General features: G+C 43.7%; 1 protein-coding gene across 1 annotated transcript in view; it reads left to right on the top strand.

Moving 5' to 3' along the window:
- Positions 1-23,500, top strand: part of LOC142159549 (SCO-spondin-like) — a 180,619-nt gene that overhangs the window by 7,587 nt on the left and 149,532 nt on the right. The window contains exons 3-13 of the mRNA XM_075214441.1: positions 4,360-4,442; positions 4,581-4,779; positions 11,344-11,509; positions 12,206-12,509; positions 13,723-13,769; positions 14,029-14,131; positions 19,908-20,066; positions 21,623-21,708; positions 22,516-22,644; positions 22,802-22,964; positions 23,212-23,452. Of these exons, the coding sequence (XP_075070542.1) occupies positions 4,360-4,442; positions 4,581-4,779; positions 11,344-11,509; positions 12,206-12,509; positions 13,723-13,769; positions 14,029-14,131; positions 19,908-20,066; positions 21,623-21,708; positions 22,516-22,644; positions 22,802-22,964; positions 23,212-23,452 (1,680 nt within the window). The remainder of the gene's footprint in view (positions 1-4,359; positions 4,443-4,580; positions 4,780-11,343; positions 11,510-12,205; positions 12,510-13,722; positions 13,770-14,028; positions 14,132-19,907; positions 20,067-21,622; positions 21,709-22,515; positions 22,645-22,801; positions 22,965-23,211; positions 23,453-23,500) is intronic.

The following is a 23,500-nucleotide window of genomic DNA, read 5'->3' as shown; positions in this document are numbered from 1 at the left end:
ACCTCTTCCCTGGCCAGTCTCTGTAATTACCTCTTCCCCGGCCAGTCTCTGTAATTACCTCTTCCCGAGCCTGTCTCTGTAATTACCTCTCTCCAGGCCTGTCTTTGTAATTACCTCTTCCCGGGCCAGTCTCTGTAATTACCTCTCTCCAGGCCTGTCTTTGTAATTACCTCTTCCCGGGCCAGTCTCTGTGATTACCTCTTCCCGAGCCTGTTTCTGTAGTTACCTCTTTCTGGGCCTGTCTCTGTAGTTATCTCTTCCCGGGTCAGTCTCTATAATTACATCTTCTTGGGCCTGTCTTTGTACTTACCTCTTTCAGGGTCAGACTCTGTAATTACCACTTCATGGGCCAGTCTCTGTAGGTATGTGCCTGTGTGTGCTGGCTAGCCAACTCAGCCCAGGTTCTGGCAGTCAGCGCCAACAATAAAGATTAAGGCATGGGGACGCCAGCGATAGAATATTTACTGTGTGATATATATAGAGTGAAGAGAGAATAAGCCCCCTTTTGCCAGTAACCATATTTCACCCTTCACTAAACCAATCTTTGTTCCTTACACAGTCAGGATACCTCAGAGATCAGCGCCACAGAGGACGCAATACCTGAAATCCCCATCACAGCGGGTCTGTCAACTGCTTTCTAGTATTTATTCCTGATAATAGCACTGAAAACACTATTTATACAATACCCAGCACATACTCTGTACCTGCTGAGTATTATGGGATGTAATGTTGGAGTATTAGCGAAGTTATGAGAGACACAGAGTTCCAACAACTTGTAGAACTTTAATGTAGTACTCCGTCTCAGCCACAAAGGGGCGACCAAACCCTTCTGGCTGCTCTTTCTCAATTATCATAACCTATCAAGTGAGCTTCAGTTATAGGTGGGTGACCATGTGTTTCATATGTGGCCCTTCACCAGTTAACGGGGCCACACATTTCTACAGCTTTGTCTTAGGGGTAAATGCATCAAGCTCCGATTTTGAAAATCGCGCGATTTTCTCAGGAGAGTTGAAACTTGACGATGTATTAACTTGAGGTTAGATGTAAAATCACCAGAGATGTGTTTCTGTCAAAATCGATAGAGATGAAAGTCCCGACTGTACAAGTCTCAAATGTATGAAGCTGCGAGTAAGCAAACTCTCCTGAGTTTGCTTTAAAAATCACCAGATACAACACGCTGCATCCTAGCTGCGTGATTAGTAACCACATCACTGTTACATTGTCAGTCTATACAGCCAAAAAGTGAAAAAATAGATAAATATTGAGAGAAGAAATGCGTGGCGTCCTCCCATCCAAGCACTATTAACCCTAGTGCTGCCAGCCTACTGCTGGTTGCACGAAAACAGGGGGAAAAATTGGCGTGGGGTCCCCCCGACTTTCAAGCAACTAGCACTAGGCAAACCAGCTGGCGTGGGACACGCAGCAGGGGTCCCCCTGCCATAATGACAAACCAGCCCCAGGCTGTTCAGCACTAGGCTGGATTCCCTAGGGAGTGGGGTCCGCCGAAAAAAATGTTTGGGTCCCCCCTCTAGGAATAACCAGCCCAGTGCTGAAAGCAATAGGGCTCTTCCTACAGCCCTCGGTGGGGGGAGTAGGGGTAATAACGGCGATTAATGTAATAAAAAAACAAACAGATACCATTTTCTTTTTTGGAACTACAAGTCCCAGCCATGCCAGGGTGCCATAAACAGTCTGGGCATGCTGGTGCTTGTATAACTACAAGCACCAGCATACCTATGGCAGCCAGGTCATGTTGGCAATTGGAGAACCAAAAGTGCCAACATGGACTGACACCCAGGGCTGGCTGAGACCTGTAGTTCCACAAAGTAAAATGTTGAAAAAAACACCACACCCTCATTATTACCACACAAATTTAATAAAAAAAAAGAAAAACAATAAAAACACAAAACAGCCTCTCTATTACCACATCAATGTATTACAAATAATAAATTCCAATATACTCACCAATAAGATGTCTTCTTCTTTTGTCAGCAGCTTTTGATCCAAATTTGCTTGACAACCATGTCCCAAAATACCAATATGTTGTCTATGCCAATTTTAACCTAAACACAGGAGAGTTGGATAAAGTGTTTGAAATCCCAGCAAATCGCGAGAGATGACCAACGGTTTTGAAAATCAGAGTAAAAAACGCACGCAGCTTAATACATTGCGCGACTTGGGCAATAAAATCGCCGGTTATCATCCGCGATTTGCCATGATTTTTAATCTCTCAAAAAATCGGAGCTTGATAGATTTATACCCTGTAATGTCTGAACAGCTGAAAATTTCTTCCACATAAGTATCAGATAGACAGGATTTTGTGTATTGCCCCATGAGGTAAATAACTGGGGTAACTTTATATGTGTGCTGTGCAGTAATGGTGATATACAAAGCTGTTACAATGTAACCCCATCATGGGTATTTATAAGGACCACTGTCCGGACCTTGGAAACGGCATCGTAAAAGGGAAGGGGGCATGTCTACATTGATGTGCGCTACACAAATACAACCAGCTTCTTTCAGTTCTCTTTTCAGTATTTCCCCTAAAATATTGCTGAGTTTAGCTTATGCACTTTCTCCACCATCTCCAGCTCATTCACTAATACCGTCTAACACAATGTAATCTCGTCCTTTCACTAAAGTGCGAAACGAGGAACTTGATCAACCTGTCAGACGCCGTTCCCGCTGATCCCCTGTCAGACGCCGTTCCTGCTGATTCCCTGTCAGACGCCGTTCCCGCTGATCCCCTGTCAGACGCCGTTCCTGCTGATCCCCTGTCAGACGCCGTTCCCGCTGATCCCCTGTCAGACGCCGTTCCCGCTGATCCCCTGTCAGACGCCGTTCCCGCTGATCCCCTGTCAGACGCCGTTCCCGCTGATCCCCTGTCAGACGGGGAACTGACGTCTGATCTCCCGCTTGCTGCCCCGGAGTTCTTCCGGGTTTCTCTATCCTGTCGGGCGCATGCGCCCTTTCCTCTGTCCCGTTGCTAGGCAACGGGACGCCGCTGCCTCCGCCAATTTCCGCTTCCTGTGGCCACCTATCAGGTCCTCCTGACCATTATTTAAACCTGACTCTGGCGCCATTAAGTCCAAACCTCCTTGCGGGGGTCCCTGGCGAACACCAGGGGTACGTTAGACTCCGCACCTACTAGTTCAGTAGTGCTAATACCGATTAGTGTTTTGCTCTGTCACCTTCCTCTAACGGCCTACGGCCTGACACAACCCTTATCAATGAACACCCCCAAACCCCTAACTACTCCCACCGGCCAATGGACAATCTTCTACCCCTTCAGACACCACCTCATGTGGCAAAACATCATCTGCTCTGCGGATAAATCTGTCTGCTGGTTATTGCAGTACTCGGGGACTGAACGATACTCAACTTATCACTTCACCAGTCTCTGCTGATGTACGCAGCTACGAGCCAGATTTGGACTTTCTATTCCACTAATTAAAAAATAATATAAATAAAAATAATGTGTCTCTACCATTAACCACAGGGTCCTAGTGCCTATCCCGTCTCATGCTGTGACAAAGTCCGGTCCCATAGGGTCCTAGTGCCTCTCCCGTATCATGCTGTGACAAAGTCCGGTCCCATAGGGTCCTAGTGCCTCTCCCGTATCATGCTGTGACAAAGTCCTGTCCCATAGGGTCCTAGTGCCTCTCCCGTATCATGCTGTGACAAAGTCCTGTCCCATAGGGTCCTAGTGCCTCTCCCGTATCATGCTGTGACAAAGTCCTGTCCCACAGGGTCCTAATGCCTCTCCCGTATCATGCTGTGACAAAGTCCGGTCCCATAGGGTCCTAGTGCCTCTCCCGTATCATGCTGTGACAAAGTCCGGTCCCATAGGGTCCTAGTGCCTCTCCCGTATCATGCTGTGACAAAGTCCTGTCCCACAGGGTCCTAATGCCTCTCCTTTATCATGCTGTGACAAAGTCCTGTCCCACAGGGTCCTAATGCATCTCCCGTATCATGCTGTGACAAAGTCCTGTCCCACAGGGTCCTAATGCCTCTCCTTTATCATGCTGTGACAAAGTCCTGTCCCACAGTGTCCTAGTGCCTGTCCTGTATCATGCTGTGACAAGTTGCACAAGTGTCAGAGTGGTGTTTGTATAGCTAAGGATCTCAAACCGTCATGCAGTCACGTTACCACCGATACCGGAAGCACCGTCCAGGACACTGAGAGCGGAGACGGTGCTGGAACGAGGAGAGGTTGAATCGTAACACTCTGCTAGTACAAGTTACTCCCACTGTTTTCTGGGTGCTCACTAATTTCGTCAAACCTCCCTCTGCCCCCAACATATTAATGCATATTAATGATAATGTGTCAATGTCTGCCTTCCTCCCACTGTTACCCAGGCCGCAGCACACCAGAGCAGCTGTATCTAACCGGACGATACGGGCCTGTTGTGAGGGCTGGACTGGATCTCATTGCACAGAGGGTAGGTTCAAGGTTATAAACATTATAATATAATGATGACACCCCAGGGCCACATCACTCTGCGGGTTCTTACTGATCTGTTCATAAGAAGTTTTCTTTTCTAGTTACAGTTTCTCATGACTTTTCTGTTCGTTTTAAGGAGAGGGCTTCTTGGGGCGCTGCTTTTCCACCTGGAATTGTCAGGATATTGTCAGCCTCCACAATCTGACCCTCATGAGTATGGATGAATGCTGTGGTCATCCCTGGGGTCACAGCTGGAAGAACGTTACCTCAGAATTCTGCTTCAGCTGCTCCTACATGATGCCGACTGGTGAGAAGAACAATTGTCTCTGGTCATAGTAAATATAATGAGAGGTGGTGGCACGCGTTTCATCCAGATCTGAAGTGTTTTATGCATGGTCAGCTGGCATGAGAATGCCCATTTAAGTACATGCTGCTTCCCTAAATATGATCCAAAATTTGTTTTATTATAATTCTTTATTTATATAATGCCGAAATTAGCGCTCTGTACCATTTATTAATTGATATCAGTCCCTTTCGCAGTTAATCTTACAACCTATATCCCCTACCACAGACTCTCATACTAGAACCAATGTTGTCAGATTCTAATGTACTAACCTGGAAAAATGGAGAACCTGGAGGAGACAATCTCCACACAAATAGCGCCCTGGTCAGACTTGAACCCATGACCCTAGTACTATGGCGCCTCAATACTAACCACTTTGTGACCTTTATTTTTCCGTACCTTCGCATTCAAGAGTGTTGGAGCTCTGCCAAGAACCTTGGTTTGCTGTGGTGTAGCTGTGTGAAGCTACGTCATCATGAAGCCACCACTTTTTATGAAGTCACCTACAGCATTCCCTTCGGACAATCAGTACCGTCATTATCCTTATCTACCTATGGCATCATCACCCTCTTTCCAACATCTGACATACCACTTCCATTTATGTAACATTTCCAGAAAATGTCCCATCTTCAAACAAGATGCCACCAAGATCCTGATCAAACCCTTATAAACACCCATCTTGATTATTAGTCTATTACTGAGAAGACTAACGCTGCATACATTATCTCCTTTCTGTCTGGAGAAGCCTTAGCATGGGCTTCTCCTTTGTGGGAGCACAATGACCCCTTGTTACACAATAGTTCCACCTTCCTGGAAACTTTTAAAAAGATATTTGATGAACCTTGTGGGGTTTCTAGCGCAGTTTCTGGTATTCTTCGCTTACGTCAGGGATCGCTCCCTCTCGGTCAGTACGATATCCAATCCTGTACTTTGGCTGCTGAGTTACAGTGAAAGAGTGAAGCTTTTGTAGCCGCGTTTTGGCAGGGATTATCCGATCAGATTAAGGATGAATTTGCAGGTCTTGTACTTCCTGTCTCCCTTCCCGCTCTTATCTGTTTTTTCAACCAATATTGATATTCGTTTTAGGGAGAGGAATAAATAGAGACACTCCTACACCTAGCTCCTAGGTTCCAGATTCCGGTAATGTTTGCGGAGGAACCCATGCAACTCGTGCATGTCTTGCATGTCTCACCCAGAAGAAAGGAAGAGAGAAGCAACCCCACACATGAATGGTCTCAGGATGCTTTACTGTTGGCATGACACAGGACTGATGGTAGTGCTCACCTTTCCTTCTCCGGACAAGCGTTTTTCCAGATGCCCCAAACAATCTGAGAGGGGATTCATCAGAGAAAATGACTTTACCCCAGCCCTCAGCAGTCCAGTCACTGTACCTTTTGCAGAATATCAGTCTGTCTCTGATGTTTTTCCTGGAGAGAAGTGGCTTCTTTACTGGTCTTCTTGACACCAGGCCATCCTCCAAAAGTCTTCGCCTCACTGTGCGTGCAGATGCACTCACACCTGCCTGCTGCCATTCCTGAGCAAGCTCTGCACTGGTGGTGCCCCGATCCCACAGCTGAATCAACTTTAGGAGGCGGTCCTGGATGTTGTTGGGCACCCTGAAGCCTTCTTCACAACTATTGAACCTCTGTCCTTCAAGTTCTTGATGATTCCATAAATGGTTGAGATTCTATAAATGGTTGATTTAGGTGCAATCTTACTAGCAGCAATATCCTTGACTGTGAAACCCTTTTTTGTGCAAAGCAATGATGACTGCACGTGTTTTCTTGCAGAAAACCATGGTTAACAGAAGAAGAATAATGATTTCAAGCACCACCCTCCTTTTAAAGCTTCCAGTCTATTATTTTAACTCAATCAGCATGACAGAGTGATCTCCAGCCTTGTCCTCGTCCACACTCTCACCTGTGTTAACGAGAGAATCACTGACCTGATGTCAGCTGGTCCTTTTGTGGCACGGCTGAAATGCAGTGGAAATGTTGTTTTTGGGATAAAGTTCATTGTCATGGCAAAGAGGGACTTTCAAATTAATTGCAATCCATCTGATGACTCTTCATGACATTCTGGAGTATATGCAAATTGACATCATAAAAACTGAGGCAGCAGACTTTGTGAAAAATAATATTTGTGTAAATCTCAAAACTTTTGACCGTGACTGTACTATGGAGCTATTACCAGACAGGTCTCTTCTTCGGGGTCGTGTCTACCCCTTGTCCTTACCTGAATCACAAGCTATGTCTTAGTACATCAAGGACAACTTAAAAAGGGGTTTTATAAAAAAAATCTTCCTCTCCTGCTAGAGCAGGATTCTTTTTTGTCAAACTGCTTTATTATCAGAATCAACAATCCTATATTGGGGACACACAGGTTGGGGGTAGATCAGATATTTCCCAGGCAGAACAAGCAGGAGCTTCAACCAGTTACCGTTAGGTGATTGCTAATAGATGAAATAATAATTCAATCAGCTGTGAATACTGTAGTAGTGCATGAATGCAGAGATGCAGCGGGGCAGAAAGTGTCATCTCTATATACATACTCTAGCACCTTAGTATTATTAGCGTCTGGTAACAAGGAATCAGATAGTAACAGCATAGAAGTGCTTTATTTTGGCACTGATGAGTTTTGCCTGTGCAGACATGTCAACCTGACCGGTGTTCAGACCGGTTATAGTGTATCCTATGGAGAATTCCAATATAATAGGAGGATTTTGAGGTGATTCTTCCAATTGGAAGATACAGGAAAACCACAGATTGTTGCTTATTAGGGCATGGAATATTAATGACTTGTATTATTAATTCGGGACCAATATTAAAAGAGTAATTTAAGATATAAAGATTATAGGAGCAATACATTGAGAAGTGTATAAGAGACAAACAAAATACAGCAGTCGCTTAGAATAGCAGTTTGTTGCTGCTGTTTTTAACAGTTATAAACATACTTCATCACCCCGTCTATTACACCCTTGATTCTAAATATTTTACTAATATAAGAAATAAAATACGAAAAAACGTATTTTACTTTTTAGCATCACAGAGACAATATGTAAAAAATTATTTTAATGATCAATAACGTTTACAAGCAGAATTTCTGAAACTGTAACTTTTTGAGTGCTCCGTTATACACATTTTCTGTCTCTTTTTTTGTATGGATTATGGAATCTACACAGATCATAAGAATCTTTTATATCTACAATCAGCGACCTGCTTGAACCCAGGGCAGGCTAGATGGTCTTTATTTTTCTCCCGCTTCAATATCTGCATCACCTTCAGGCCAGGATAAAAAAAAAAAAAAAGTAGATGGTCTCTCCCGCTCATTTGACTCTACTGATTTGGAGGAACAAGATAAGCATACACCCATTCTAGATCCTGAATGTATTATAGCAACTACATCCACGGACTTGGAATTTTTTTTTTGGGGTAAACTACTCAAATGGGCTCACATCTCTCATTTTGCCAGCCACGCTGGTATTAAGAAGACCAAGGAGTTAATATCCCGTAGCTACTGGTGGCTTTCCCTGCAGTCTGACGTTGAGTAGTATCTTTCTGCTTGTCCTGTCTGTACTCAGAATAAGGTCCCCAGGCAGTCTCCTTATGACCTGTTGCATCTTCTTCTCATTCCTGATCATCCCTGTCTCTCTTGTGCTGCTCACTTTGTATCCTTAAAAGGCTTAGCGTCAGCTTCTACTTTGGCTCAATAATTTATCAAGGAGATTTTCTGGTTACACAGATGTCCTGATGAGATTATTTCTGACTATGGGACCCAATTCGCTGCCAGATTTTGGAAAGCTTTCTGTTGCACTTGTGGGATCAAAGTAAAATTCTCTTCTGCCTATTATCCCCAAACCAATGGTCTCACTGAGAGGACTAATCACAAATTGGAGAAGTTCCTCAGATGTTATATCTCTGCTAAACAGGACAACTGGGTCAACTTATTGCCTTAGGCAAAGTTCATCCATAATAACCTGCATCATGAGAACACTTCAGTTTCTCCTTTCTTTGCTCTCCAAGGCTTTCATCCGAAACGTCCTCCATTTTCGGATCCAATTTCGGATCTTCCGGCCTCGGGACTTCCTGCTGTGGATCTCCTTCTCCAATACTTCTCCTCTCGATGGTCACAAGTTAAACAAACTTTAATCCTTGCCTCCAATTCTGACAAGAAACTTTATCACAAGAAGAGATGTCCTACCCCCTATTTGCCCCTGAAGACAAAGTATGGTTGTCTACTCGGAACCTTCGTCTTCAATGGACTCTCCAGAAATTTTGCCACAGGTTTTATTGGACCCTTAAAAATCCTGGAAGTCTTCACTCTTGTAGCATTTAGGTTAAAATGACCCCCGACCTTAAGAATTCCCAACGTATTTCACATTTCTCTTTTGAAACCATTGGTCATTAATACATTTTCCTCCACTAGGAAGCCTTCTTTGGCTGTCTCAGTACAAGACCAACAAGAATGCGAAGTTAATGAGGTTCTCAACTCCTGTATCTCGAGAGGTTCTCTTCAATTCTTTGTTGACTGGAAGGGTTATGACCCAAAAAATTGCTCTTGGATTCCTGCTAGAGACCTTCACGCTCCTGACCTTTTTAATCATTTTCACAAGAGGTTTCCTAACAAACCCTTTAGGGTGTCCAGAGTCCACCCCTAGGCGGGAAGGGGGTACTGTGAGGAACTTACCTGCTCCACGCTCCTGATCAGAGCACCCGCTTGTTTACTTCCTGCTTTGTGCTACAATCATGTGAGTTTGAAACTCCCTGCACTATATAAGATCCACTCTGACACACTGTGTCTCCTAGTGAATTTCTCCTGGCTAGTTTGACAACATTTCCTGGATTAACCCTTGTGCTGTTCTCTGACCCCTGCTTGTTCGATGACCTAGGGCTAGATTTACTAAGCTGCGAGTTTGAAAAAGTGGGGATGTTGCCTATAGCAACCAATCAGATTCTAGCTGTCATTTTGTAGAAAGTACTAAATACATGAAAGCTAGAATCTAAATGGTTGCTATAGGCAACATGCCCACCTTTTCAAACTCGCAGCTTAGTAAATCTAGCCCCTAGTGTGCTACATGAAAAAACAGTCAGTATTTAACTTATGTGCAAAACAGAATACTAATTTGCACCTCTTGCATTGTAACATGGTTTTGTCCAGGAGACTGAAATAAGAAGTTTCTCAAGTTAAGATCCTTAATGAATCAGCCCAAGATCCCTAAAATTGTGCAAAGATCTTACTTTCCTGGGTGGGGACAAGAGCTAAAACTTTGTAGCCATGGTTGAAAGAACAAAGTACTGCTCGAGTGTCATAATGCCTTTTCTGATGCTCCTGGGCATCCTCTAAGTGTTGTTTCAACAGAGGACCTAGGTGTATCATACAATTGAGCAACAAACTGAACTACATTTGTCTCCTTGGGGTTTTGTTGCTCCCAACCTTCCTTGAGGATGTCCAAAATGCCCCTAAGTTGTCATCAATAAAAGAGCTCAAATGGACTAAGCCTCGTTGAGGCTGGTGGTACTTCCTGTACCATGAACATCAGAAAAGGGAGGAGTATATCCCAATCTCTCCTTTCTTGAGCCACCACCCTTCTAATCATCTGTTTTGAAGTACGGTTAAAGTGGTCCAGAAGCCCATCCGTTTGCAGGTGATAGACCAAGGTGCGGAGGGCTTTTACACCAAGTAGATATCTTAACACTTCCATCAATTTTGACATGAAAGGAGTGCCCTGGTCACTTAGGATTTCTTTCAGAATCCCCAACCTCATGTACAGAAGTAGTAGCTCTTTGGCTATGGTACTTGACTTGATATTATGTAAGGCAGTGGCTTCCAAATAGTGCCTGGCATAGTCCAGAATCACCAAGACATACCGGTGCCCGAGAGCCGATTTTTCCAGCCGACCCACCAGGTCCATTCTTAGCTGTTCAATGGGAACTTGAGCGACTGGAATAGGAATCAATGGGGGACCTGTAATCAGGTTTTGGAGAGATCTTCTGACATACTAGACAGGATGGGCGATACCTTTTACTGCCATGCGCATTCCTGACCAGTGAAACCCTAGTAACAGTTTCTTATCCTCTTCCAAATGACCTCCATAAAGATGTGTGTGTGCAGCTTTCAAAACTAAAGCTACGTGTACCTGTGGTAGTAACAGTTGATCAACATATTTCTCCTGAACAACCCCCGATTTATACAGCAAATCCCCTTTAACAAAAACATAAGGTACAACTACTGCCGGCCTGGCAGCTTTCACTTCACCATTAACTTCCACAACGGATTTAAATGCATTTTCTAGGGTAGCATCATTAAGCTGATCCCTAGCAATGTAATGACATGGACCTTGGAATTGGGGACCAGTCCTCTGGTGGCCCCAAAGCAGCTGTGATCACATGAACTGATCAGCCAATAGTTGTTTGGGACGCCCTATTTAAACCTGCTGCTGAGATCTGTCATTGCCAGAACAACACACTTCTCCCCTGAGGATAGTTCTTGGCTCCTGGTTCCAGTTATTCCAGCACTGGTCCTGATTCCCTGCTTCAAAGTGCACATCTTCTTCCAGCATCCTGCATTACCCAGAGTTCATCTTCCTGCATTACCCAGAGTTCATCTTCCTGCATTACCCAGAGTTCATCTTCCTGCATTATCCAGAGTTCATCTTCCTGCATTACCCAGAGTTCATCTTCCTGCATTACCCAGAGTTCATCATCCTGAAAAACAACAGTTTTGTTTGTGAAAAAAGGGTTTATGTCACCTGTAAATCAAACTTTCAACCATCAAACAATTTTATACATTTGCTTTGTGATTAATGTTTGCATCACCTATACAATATCCATATTTACAGCACATATATTTGTAGTAAACAGGTTTTGCATCTCTCACCACCCTGAATTTGTTGGCTGAGTGGAAAGCAATATCTAGTTGTCCTTTGAAAATCTCACGATGACACCATAGTGAAAAGCACGCCAAACAAATGCTGCTGACACAGGTTTGCTGAACCACAAATGCTGTAGTTTTATTCAGCAGTGTCAGGATGGTGCAGACAGCAATTCTTGTAGATCCAGTAATTTAAACAAAAGTTATTACAACGCCATGCGACCCCGCTGCTAGCTAGAGACACAGTCCCTTCACTAGTCACCGGCCACTGGCTGGCATCGGTCGCCGCGCCCACAACACAAAGCAGCTATTTATGCTTCTTCCTCAGCACTATCTGAACCCTTAGATAATTACACCCATGTGCTCCACCTGTGATACTGTCCTCTGTGCGTAGAGAAGGGCGGAGTGTTAACCCCGTCTGCAGTGTGAGCCTGCAGACTGCCAGAGGAATTATTAGTCTCTCATATAAAGGTCTGTGGCACCTTTTATTGCCACTATATATATATATAATGTGTATGCATGAGTATGCACAGTAAATATGTGTGTGAATAACTCTCTGTCTCTGCTTGCTCCCCCTGTATGTATGTCCAGCTGACGTGCCGTCTCTATTACTGATGAGCCCCTCTCTCTCCACGGTGCTGGTCGGGGGTTCCCTCCAGAAAAGAATGTTCTTTGCCACATGCGTGACGTGGGGAGGGTTCCACTTTCGGACCTTTGATGGGAAACATTTTAATTTCCACGGGACATGCACGTACAACCTGGCCTCCTCCACTGATGGCAACTGGGCTATTTTCATGTCTGCAGAGCCCTGCTCTAGAACCAGCTTTTGCCCCAAGGTACTTAGCAAACGGGGCATTTCCTGAGGTAGAGCCAACAATTTACTGGCCAAACTATTGTTATTCTCGCCAGTGGGTAACTTGCAGGATTATGTTATTCCTAATAAACAACAGTTTATTCTTCTGTGTGTTGTACTGTATGTATTATATGCCATTGTAAATAAGTATAGTATATATAGGCATATTAATATAGAACACCAATCAGCCACAACAATAAAACCACTGACAGTGAGGTGAATAACACTGATTATCTGGTTACAAGGGCACCTGTCAGGGGTGGGATATATTAGGCAGTAAGTGAACAGTCAGTTCTTGAAGTTGATATGTTGGAAGCAGAAAAAATGGGCAACATAAGGATCTGAGTGACTTTAACAAGGGCCAAATTGTGATGTCTAGATGACTGGGTCAGATCATCTCCTAGATGGCAGCTCTTGTGGGGTGTTCCCGGTATACAGTGGTTAGTACCTACCAAAAGTGGTCCAAGGAAGGACAACCGGTGATAGGGTCATGGGCGCCCAAGGCTCATTGATGTGTGTGGGGAGTGAAGACTAGCTCGTCTGGTCCAATCCCACAGAAGAGCTACTGTAGCACAAATTGCTGAAAAAGTTAATGCTGGATACGATAGAAAGGTGTCAGAACACACAGAGCATCGCAGCTTGCTGGGTATGAGACTGCAAAGCCCCTGCTGACCCCTGTCCATCACCGAAAGCACCTACAATGGGCACGTGAGCGCCAGAACTGGACCATAGAGCAATGGAAGAAGGTGGCCTGGTCCGATCAAATACTTTTTCATTTACATCATATGGAGACGGGTGCGTGTGTATCGTTTACCTGAGCGAGAGATGGCACCAGGATGCACTATTGGAAGAAGACAGCCGGCGGAGGCAGTGTGATGCTCTGGGCAATGTTCTGCTGGGAAACCTGGGTCCTGGCATTCATGTGGATGTTACTATGACATGTACCACCTACCTGAACATTGCTGCAGACTAAGTACAGCCCTTCATTGCAGCGGTATTCCCTGAAGGCAGTGACCTCTTACAGCAGGATAATGCACCCTGCCACACTGCAAAATTGTTTGAGGAACATGACAAAGAGTTCAAGGTGTTGACTTGGCCTCCAAATTCCCCAGATATCAATCTGATCGAGCATCTGTGGAACGGTGGTAATCAAGTGATCGGTGCTGTAAACACTGACACTCTTTAATCCTCCTCAATTTCCGCTACTTCCAGGACTGAAAGGATCTGCTGCTAATGTCCTGGTGCCAGATCCCACAGAGGTGACACCTTGAGAGGTCTTGTGGAGTCCAGGTCTCGACGGGTCAGAGCTGTCCTGGCAGCACGAGGGGGACCTACACAACATTAGGCAGGTGGTTTTAATGTTGTTGCTGATCAGTGTATGCACTGTGTGTAGTGTGTATAATATGGCATTGTATATAAGTATCATACACGTACACGGCTATGTATCCCTATATATATATATACACATATCTGTGTGTACTTGTACAGTTATTCACTAACTCTGCACTGTGCCCTCAGGCTCTCAGGATGGTGTTTGGTTTGGACCAGGTTGTGGTGAAGAGAAGATCGGTGACGGTTAATAACATTGTTGTACCAGACGGAGATCCACATCTACAGAACGGTGAGGGCTCTAGAGCCCGAACAATATTAGTGATATAATAGTAATTAGGTTTCTATGTGCGGAGGGAAGATTTACATGTGTAATATTCATGTACCGTATTCATATATATAATCATATAGTGCCTCACTGCCTTTTGTACACATTGGGCCTGATTCATTAAGGAAAGTAAAGCAAAAAAATTTGTAACTTTTAAGCTTGACAAAAGTATGTTGTATTGGAGGGAGAGGTAAATTTAAAATGTGTTGACAGGTTTATAGTTGGGGTAGGACATGTCCTAGATCAACTTTTAATGTCAGTGTAAAAATAAAGCTATCAAGTATTTGCATCCTACATGAAAAAACAGCCAGTATTTATCTTATGTGCAAAAAAATAAACTACCCCAGCTCTATGGGGACATGTATACATCCCCAATACTGACTGCCGACAGAGATCCATCTTACCCCAGCTCTATAGGGACCTGTATACATCCCCAATACTGACTGCCGACAGAGATCCATCTTACCCCAGGTCTATAGGGACCTGTATACATCCCCAATACTGACTGCCGACAGAGATCCATCTTACCCCAGGTCTATGGGGACATGTATACATCCCCAATACTGACTGCCGACAGAGATCCATCTTACCCCAGGTCTATAGCGACCTGTATACATCCCCAATACTGACTGCCGACAGAGATCCATCTTACCCCAGCTCTATAGGGACCTGTATACATCCCCAATACTGACTGCCGACAGAGATCCATCTTACCCCAGCTCTATAGGGACCTGTATACATCCTTAATACTGGCTGCTGACAGAGATCCATCTTACCCCAGCTCTATGGGGACCTCTCCAATGTATTTGATGTATCTTCTATATTCAATGAAATTATAATTGATGCAGACCTCTTCAATGAGGGTTATGAGTCTCACATATCCGACTGATGTGCTAAAATGTACGACAGGTGAAAATGCTGGCACTGAAGATTTGCGTCACTTAACATAGCGACTGAGAGATTGCCGGTTTTAAAGGGGCAATGCCAGAACCCCACGGATAGATAATCTAAAAAACGCTTCTTCATCCACCGGGTCCTGGCATTGCTGCTTTAAACCAGCAATCTCTCTGTCACTACGTTAAGTGACGTGAATCTTCAGTGCCAGCATTTTCACCTGTTGCACATATTAGCACATCAGTCGGATAGTGATCTGTCTGTTTTCTGGTAAGTCTGTATTTTGAACATTTGTAGATTGGAAGCATCGGCATTTTGGAGCTGTTTAAAGTTATGAAGGAATTGTAGTTGTCGGGAAATTGACTACCACCGAGGACAATCCCATCGTGCACGATTTTGGCTCCTCCAGTTTTCCCCAAGAGTCTTCAGAAGCCTTCGCTACATTCTTGCACTAAAATTTCTTTTTTGGGGGGCTTTTTGTAACTCATTGCAATGCCTATCTGCAGGGCCGGTGCTAGGGTCCATGGCGCCCTAGGCAAGTGCCTAACCTTGCCTAATGGGAGCGCCGGGCCTGCCTATCTGTTTTCAGCATGTTACTAGTGCTGCCAACTGCCAACTGACTACTGGTCGGGTGACCAATGTGCCAAATTCTGTCTCTTAATTTCTAAGAATGTGAACTTGCTTTGTCTTCTCAAGACAAATGTTTGGCAACCAAATCTGCATTAATGTGAGTTATGCAAACTTGTGTGAGAAGGCCAACTATTGCCCAATCTGATCTGTCTGGTTTACATATTACTAACCCTAGCGGTTTTGTGTAAAGCTATACAAATATCTAAAAATATTTTTATATACAGTACATTCCATGTTGATATACATGACATATGTTATACATGATATATTTATATGGTTGCAAATATATATGAGCGATGAGTCCCCTTGTTTAATTCACAAGGGCACCATTACTCAAACGATAAAACAAGGTGTTTGAAAGCTCTACTCTTGACTTCCGGTGAATACTCTACCCAACGATAAGTGCATAGTACAGAAGTAGATGAAGGTGCAGGCCACCTTCGTCTATTTAGTTTTATCAATGTCTAATTCTACCACTGTCCATCCAATGACCGCTGCCAGTTTCTGTAGCATGAGTGTCTATGATGGATGCTCTATTACTTTCTTTCTTGATTATGAAGCAGATCAGAGAGTAGAGAGGTATCATAAAAGTAATCCCCTTGTTCTTTCTTGGCTCCTCTGTGAAGCAATTATACAATTGAAAAAATGCAGCGTTTCATGTGTCATTACTAATTTGATTTATGCTTCAATAGCTTCAGTCTTTAAAAGTCTAGTGAGTGGATCCCATCTTTAAATGACTTCTAAAACATTACTGTGGCTGGATCACCTATAAATAATTATTGTAATAATATATTGAAATTATTAGCACAGTGTGCCAATTTATATTGTTGCAGATGTACTGATTCTTGATACTGTGTATTGGAAATGTACTTATCATATTATATCGTGTGGCTCTTTGTATAGGAAATACCTTAATTTCTGATGTACTGATTTGTAACTTCTGAGACAGAATGTCATGATTGGATTTGTATAACTTTTCTAAAGAAAGTTGCTCATGTTAACTAGATCTTTTTTTCTCAGTGGCCAACACGTCTGGTCTGCCTGTGTGCATAGCAGGGGGGGGGGGGCACTGCCTCTCTGTCTGTGTAGCTTGTATAATGCATCTTAGATTCTTTCTGAATAATGCACACAGGGATATACGCACTGTACCACTGACCCACCACCAAATTATAGCAGATTAGTGTAAATTTTGTTAAGCATAAATTGCTTTTAAATCCATGTTTTGGGGAAACATATTGTATCCTGGTACTAACTCAGACTTCTTGGGGCCAGCACAGAGTTCAGGGGCTGGATTACCCCTGTGAGGCTGTTTCCAAAACTGTATAAAACAGCACTGGTTTGTACTGAAATGTATCATTATTGTTCCATCTGGCTTTCTAATCAGTTGTACCTTCAACCAGTGTGAACTGTCCTTATTAGGAAACTGGAGCTAATAAACATCACTTGCTTCAAGACCTGCTTTGACGACTACTTACCTGCTGTAATTTCCTGTGACCTACAGATTAGACCCAAATCTAATCCATTCTCTGGTTGTTCTGAGGTGGACCCAGCATCCAGTACCACCGCTCTGCCCGCTACCTGCAGGGGGGAACCATCCACAGCAACCCTGATCTATAGGAAGAGGTCAGGGGTACCAGGCCAGGTGTACCAACAAGGGGGTACACTAGCAGTGACAGTTACTCAGAAGGATCACAGTTCTGGATGCCTTTAAGGAGTCCAGTGGTGGCAGCATTTGTAAGCTCCTCCTACTGTGGTTAGAGGGCGCATTTGGATAATGAAAGGGAACGGTGGCAAAGTAAGCCCAGCCGGTTCCCAGCAATAACAGACAGGGTGGCACAGGCGGTCCATCCTGTCACAATTACTCTCTCTTTTCATAACTTCATCTACATCACACTCCTGTAAGATTTGGAAGCATTTTATCTGTTACTCCAATTGCTGTTTGCAGTCCTGGATCATCTGTTTCTACAGATCAGGTTTTGCAGAACAAGCTTGGTCTATGATGTTGTCAACGAACAATATATAATGTGAGAACTTAAGCTCTCATTCCACAAGTCACCTTGTTATTCGATAAATGTTGTTTCTTCCCTGGGGAACAATACACTTCATAAAAGTTTGATAAAGCAAAGCTATTTTTGGAGCCATGCTTTCCTTTCTCACAGTTTTTTGGCCACCATAATTATATATTTATATACTTTACAAGTTAACCCCTGCATGATACTCATGCATTCTAGTCAAATCAAGCTACTTAAGGTGTTAAAAAGGTTCTTGTCATGCATTTGGGCCATAGCCCAGGCCTCCTCAGGGGAAGAGCGTTACTTCCCGACGTAAGCGCCCTTTTTTAACGTGGTTTTGTCCACATGTCACCACCTCATCATTCTTCTCCATCACCTCATTCTTCATTTTCATCGCCACATCTATCCAGATGTCTATCCAGACACAGGGATCTCTCTCAGCGGTCCTGAGTATCACACTCCTCTCGCTCTGTCACCCCCGGCAACCACCAACCACTTCCCACCGTTACTTCTCCTTCAAGAAATATATATATATTTTTTTAAAATCTTTAGAAACACTTTTAACAATTAACAAATTAAATTAACAAATTAAAAACATCTTAGTATACCAAATTTCAGCCCTTTCTGAATTTTTTTTTCCACACACACACTAAGAATTTAGTAGGTCAGTGTATAACTCCGCCCAGCAGGTGGAGCTGCAGCTTGGTTTTTTTTTTTCCACACACAGACAGACTAACACACGTCACTAGACATTTATATTATAGATATACGGGTGACAAGTCCCCTTGTTTGATTCACAAGGGCAGCATTATGGCACACACTAACCTCTACTCAGCCTGATCTACCTTACTCTAACCATAACAAGCACTTATAGTAAAACAAGGTGTTTGAAAGTTTGACTCTTGGCTCTCGAAGTATACTCTACCCAGTGATAAATGCATATACAAGTCTGTGGAGGATATTCATTTTGACAGCATTGATATGGACTATCCAGGAGATATAGTGATATGACCACATAGTAAGGTCCAATTAAATTTGGGAGTGAATGAGTGTAAAGTTAGCTTGGAAGAGCTTTTCAGCCAGATCTACCTTACTCATACCATAAAAAGCACTTTAGTAGACATAGTAAAACAAGGTGTTTGAAAGTTCTACTCTTGGCTCCAGGTGAATACTTTACCCAACGATAAGTACATAGTACAGAAGTAGATGAAGGTGCAGGCCACCTTCGTCTATTTAGTTTCATCATTGTCTTTATTAACTTTATTAATTAACTGTATTCATTTTATCACTGTCCATCCAATGAACGCTGTCTGTTTCTGCAGCATAAGTGTCTATGATGGATCCTCTGTTAAATTCTTTCTTGATTATCAAATAGATCATAAAGTAGAGCGGTATCATAAAAGTAATCCCCTTTTAGTGAAGGTACTTATGATCTCTAAAGTGCACTTTGGCAAGGCTGCCAGATCATCTATTGTGTCCCTTAGTCTTGGTCTTGTACCTTTTATTAAACTGGCATGTATTTGTGCCACTGCTCTGTCACTAAGTGTAGGCAGCCAGATCGCTGCAGACTTTGGCCAAAATTGGTGGAAAATTGGGACTGTTGTGAAGGGATCATTAGAAAATAGACTGTAAATGACTGTTAATGTTATAAATAGTAATATAGGAGCAAAAGCAGCTCAAAATGACATTATTTTACCTATTTTTTACAATTTTCAATTAAATCCAGATCCAAAACCAAAACCTTTCGCGGTTGTTCGACAAAACTGACACTGGTTTTGAACCGAAACACGAGGGTCAGCGCACGTCTCTAATATATAATATAAAAACAAAATCAAAAGTTTAAAAGTAAAATTACTTTTATTAAATAATTTACAAAATATTTAAAAACATTTATTCATCCAACAATATTTTATGGAAATAATTCCATAAAGAGTTGAGTCTATTATGGGCACCCTGAGAGGGCAATAGGAGGACAGGTATTGTAGTACCGAGGCTTCCTCTTTCGGTGTTGTCATTTTTTGCTATTTGACAGATCGGCCCCTATGTAAAAATACTGTAACTGGAATTCAGGAATTGAAGGATTAATAATAAGCATATTTTCATTTTTCCACAGAATAAGGATTATTGTCTGGTTAATGACCGAGGATAGAGGAATAGTTCAAGGTCTAACGCTTTAACGTTTGATATTTCTGCTCATCTGACAGGGATTAACATCCTCTGGCTCGGAGACTTCGTCTTCATAGAGAGCGGCCTGGGGGTACGGGTAAAGTTTGACGGAGGAAACAATGTGTATGTGACAGTCACCTCTGACCTCCAGGGGAGAACGAATGGACTATGTGGGACCTACAACGAGAACCCGGAAGGTAAGTGTTCATGGAGTGATGTGTTTGGGTCCTTGGACGCTATACCAGGGTATTAGTCTATAATAATGACTTAGCAGAAAGCTGAGTACATGTTTCCTTTGCCCTGTTATATTCTATGAAAAACATTTTTTAGTGACAAGAGGAACATTATATGCTAATGAGGAATGTGGGCGTGGTGTATTTGAGCTCCTAAAATATTTTATAATTCATATTTACGCTTGTACATTTTACCTACACCACAATGTAATTGGCTTTCACAGGTAGCATTTCAGGGGTGGGGGTGCAGGAATGGCAAAAAACAAACAAACTATGAATGCTACTAAAGGGGAAATGACAATCTTTACCTGGATTGGCCGGGAGGGTGGTATCAGGCACAGGTCCTGGGATTGGGCACAATCCTCTCTTTGGCCAGAGAGGGCAACATCAATTCTCCCCCAACGCTGATATATCTGCAACTCTCCAGAGACTGACGCCCTGGAGGCAAATAGGACACAAGATGTATTCATTACATAAATAGAGAAACCAGTTGTCATCAAACATTATCTGTAAATATACTGTATGTCTCTAATCATATATACATACGTTACATAACAGCTTTTACTGAACACTCATCAACCAGCAACTGCCCCCAGCTGCTCTTTTCCTGCTTGAGAGGTCACTTACACTGACACCATCATGCCCTTGGGGGTAACAAACTAATCTTTGTGAAACACACCCAATCCCTATTGATAATGCATGCACCCCTACCCCTTACACCTCAACCTGTCTGACCACACCTGTTGGGAATCCCAAATTTTGCCTTCAGTCTGATCATTTTAATCCTGGTTTGCTCCAGACTCCCATGAGATCTGCTGTGCGACCACCATCTTCTAGCTACCATCTCCAACCATGCAGTATTGGGGAACAGTGCCCATTGCCATATAACATCCTCTGTTCTGCTCCCAGAAGAGAGGAGATATATATATATATATATATATATATATATAGAGAGAGAGAGAGAGAGAGAGAGAGAGAGAGATAGATAGATAGATATATACAGTCCCTTCGTCCTTTAATATGAGCTATAGCCCGAAGTTGGGTCAGATCTTCCTTGTTGTCAGTCATATTGTCAACAATTCTAAGTCAGAGGCAACCAAGACGTGTAGATGATGTCACAGTGTGTAATCCTCCCCATCCCTCTAGACAGATCACATATGTACCTAAGACCCCCCTAATTACATATACATTTTCCCATTAAAGCCATACCCGCTTACGCCTAGCTCAGTCACGTTCCCATTCCGCAAATCTGTGCTTGGTCCAGAGTCTTATTGAACCAGAATATGTAAAATCTGCCTAATAGTTACTATGTATATTCTTATCTATACACATCACTTTGCAGAGAAAGGACAATTTAATGCGAAGAGTTATAAATAAGTATTCAACAGGTTTAAGGTCTGTGCTGAGGAGCTTGCAATCTACATAATATTTATGTGTTCAGTGTTACGAGGACATAGACTGGAACGTTTTGTAATAATTGCTGATATTCTCTCACCCCGATGAAATAATTTCCTTTCTAGATGACTTTACCCAAGTTCAGGGCAGTGTCTCTCTCAACGCTGCTGGGTTTGGAAATTCCTGGAGGGTCCAGGACATTGGCGCAGAGGTGAGTACAGGCCCGGCGCTCCCATTAGGCAAGGTTAGGCACTTGCCTAGGGCGCCAGGCTCTGGAGGGCGCCACAGAACTGGAAATTAATTTTAAAACTGTGCGGCGACCGCTGACCATACCTGTCACGGCCGCCGCACAGCATTCAGATGGACGGGGAGGGGGGGAAGGACTATTGCTCACCACCGCCGCCTCTCTGCTCCGTCTCCTCCGCCACCCTCACTAGTGTCAGTGAGTGGAGGGGAGGAGATGGAGCAGAGAGGCGGCGGTGGTGAGACAAGGTAAGAAAAGACGGGGTGAGGGGGGAGGATGGAGGAGGGCGCCGATTTTTGCGGGGGGGGGGGGGGAGAGGGCGCCGATTTTGCCTAGGGCGCCATGGACCCTAGCACCGGCCCTGGGTGAGTATAAAGTAACTAGATAGAAAACATGTGAGATTGATCAGATTTTACACCGTTAATTACCTATGACTCTTCTATGACCTGCTCAGTAAGAGTATCATCAAATAACACACAGTCCACCGGCCGGTGACCCGTCTTACATTGCTGCAAGTAAAGATAGAATTAATGGGTGTAATAAGAAACGAAGCCCCTTCTCTCAGTCCCTTTGTGTAGTTTAGACTGGCACTGGTACTGGGGGGGACCTATTGAGAGGTGGGTGAGTGGTAAATCTTCATTTATAGGACTATGTGCTGGTATTGTATTCCTCAGGGGTCCGGTAGGAGCTGATGTAATGTAAATGTTAGTAGGGTTCCCACAGTGAGGTTACTGCCAGATCCACGGCCGCTAACTCTGATTTCCTTTCACCCAGCGAACGTGTGAGGATGTCGCTGAGTTGGGTCATAGCTGTGAGCAGCCCGGACAAGATGCCATCAGGATGGAGGCTGAATCTGTCTGTAAAAAGCTGCTGAGCACCCCATTCAGTCACTGTCACCCGAAGGTACATACCTGCAACTCACAGGCACCTCTCACCCTGGGTGCAACGAGTGCTCTTCGGCAGCCCGGAGGCAACAATAATATATTTTATACTCATATCCTTGTATTTATCACATTACTTTACAACATTTATATCTATAAATTCTTTGTCCCATTACAAGGTGGATCCCAGCGGGTTCTATGACACATGTATGTACACGTATTGCCAGAACACAGGACCAACACGTAACAGGACATCTTCTGTGTGCCAGACATTCACCAGCTACGCCCGGGAGTGTGCCCAGCAGAAGATCACTATCACCTGGCGCAAGGCCGGCTTCTGTGGTCAGTAACAGAGAAGCTCCTTGTATAGAAGATATATTACGTCTTGTATGTTTATATGTAAGGTCTTTATAATGCCAATAATCACACATAATTGATTGCCATGAATGCTGTCTGTTATGCTATAATATGCCATAAATAACGCAACCCCCATAGTTCCCAGAATCCATCCTGGTGCTGGGTACTCCAGTGCTCCTACTTAGAGCTGTCTAGATCTAGAGAAGTTTCTGATGGTCATTGTCCTCTCTAGAGAAGGAATGTCCTATGGGCAAGCAGTACTCAGACTGTGTGTCCGCCTGTCCGGCCAGCTGTGCCTCAGTGGGCAGCTACGATGATGGCCAGTGCCGGGATGAGTGTGTCAGTGGTTGTGAGTGCCCAGCAGGAATGTACCTTGAGGATGGACTCTGTGTGACGGAGGAGGAATGTCCATGTTATCACCGAAGAGAAAGATACTCTCCGGGAGAGACCATCAAGCAGAGATGCAACCAATGGTGAGATATCCTTCTACCACCTCTCACATTTACATCCAGATACACCCT

Source organism: Mixophyes fleayi, chromosome 5 (assembly GCF_038048845.1).
Source record: "Mixophyes fleayi isolate aMixFle1 chromosome 5, aMixFle1.hap1, whole genome shotgun sequence".
Lineage (NCBI taxonomy): Eukaryota > Metazoa > Chordata > Amphibia > Anura > Limnodynastidae > Mixophyes > Mixophyes fleayi.
The sequence above is the reverse complement of the archived record's forward strand: the minus strand, read 5'-3'. Positions and strand labels throughout refer to the sequence as shown.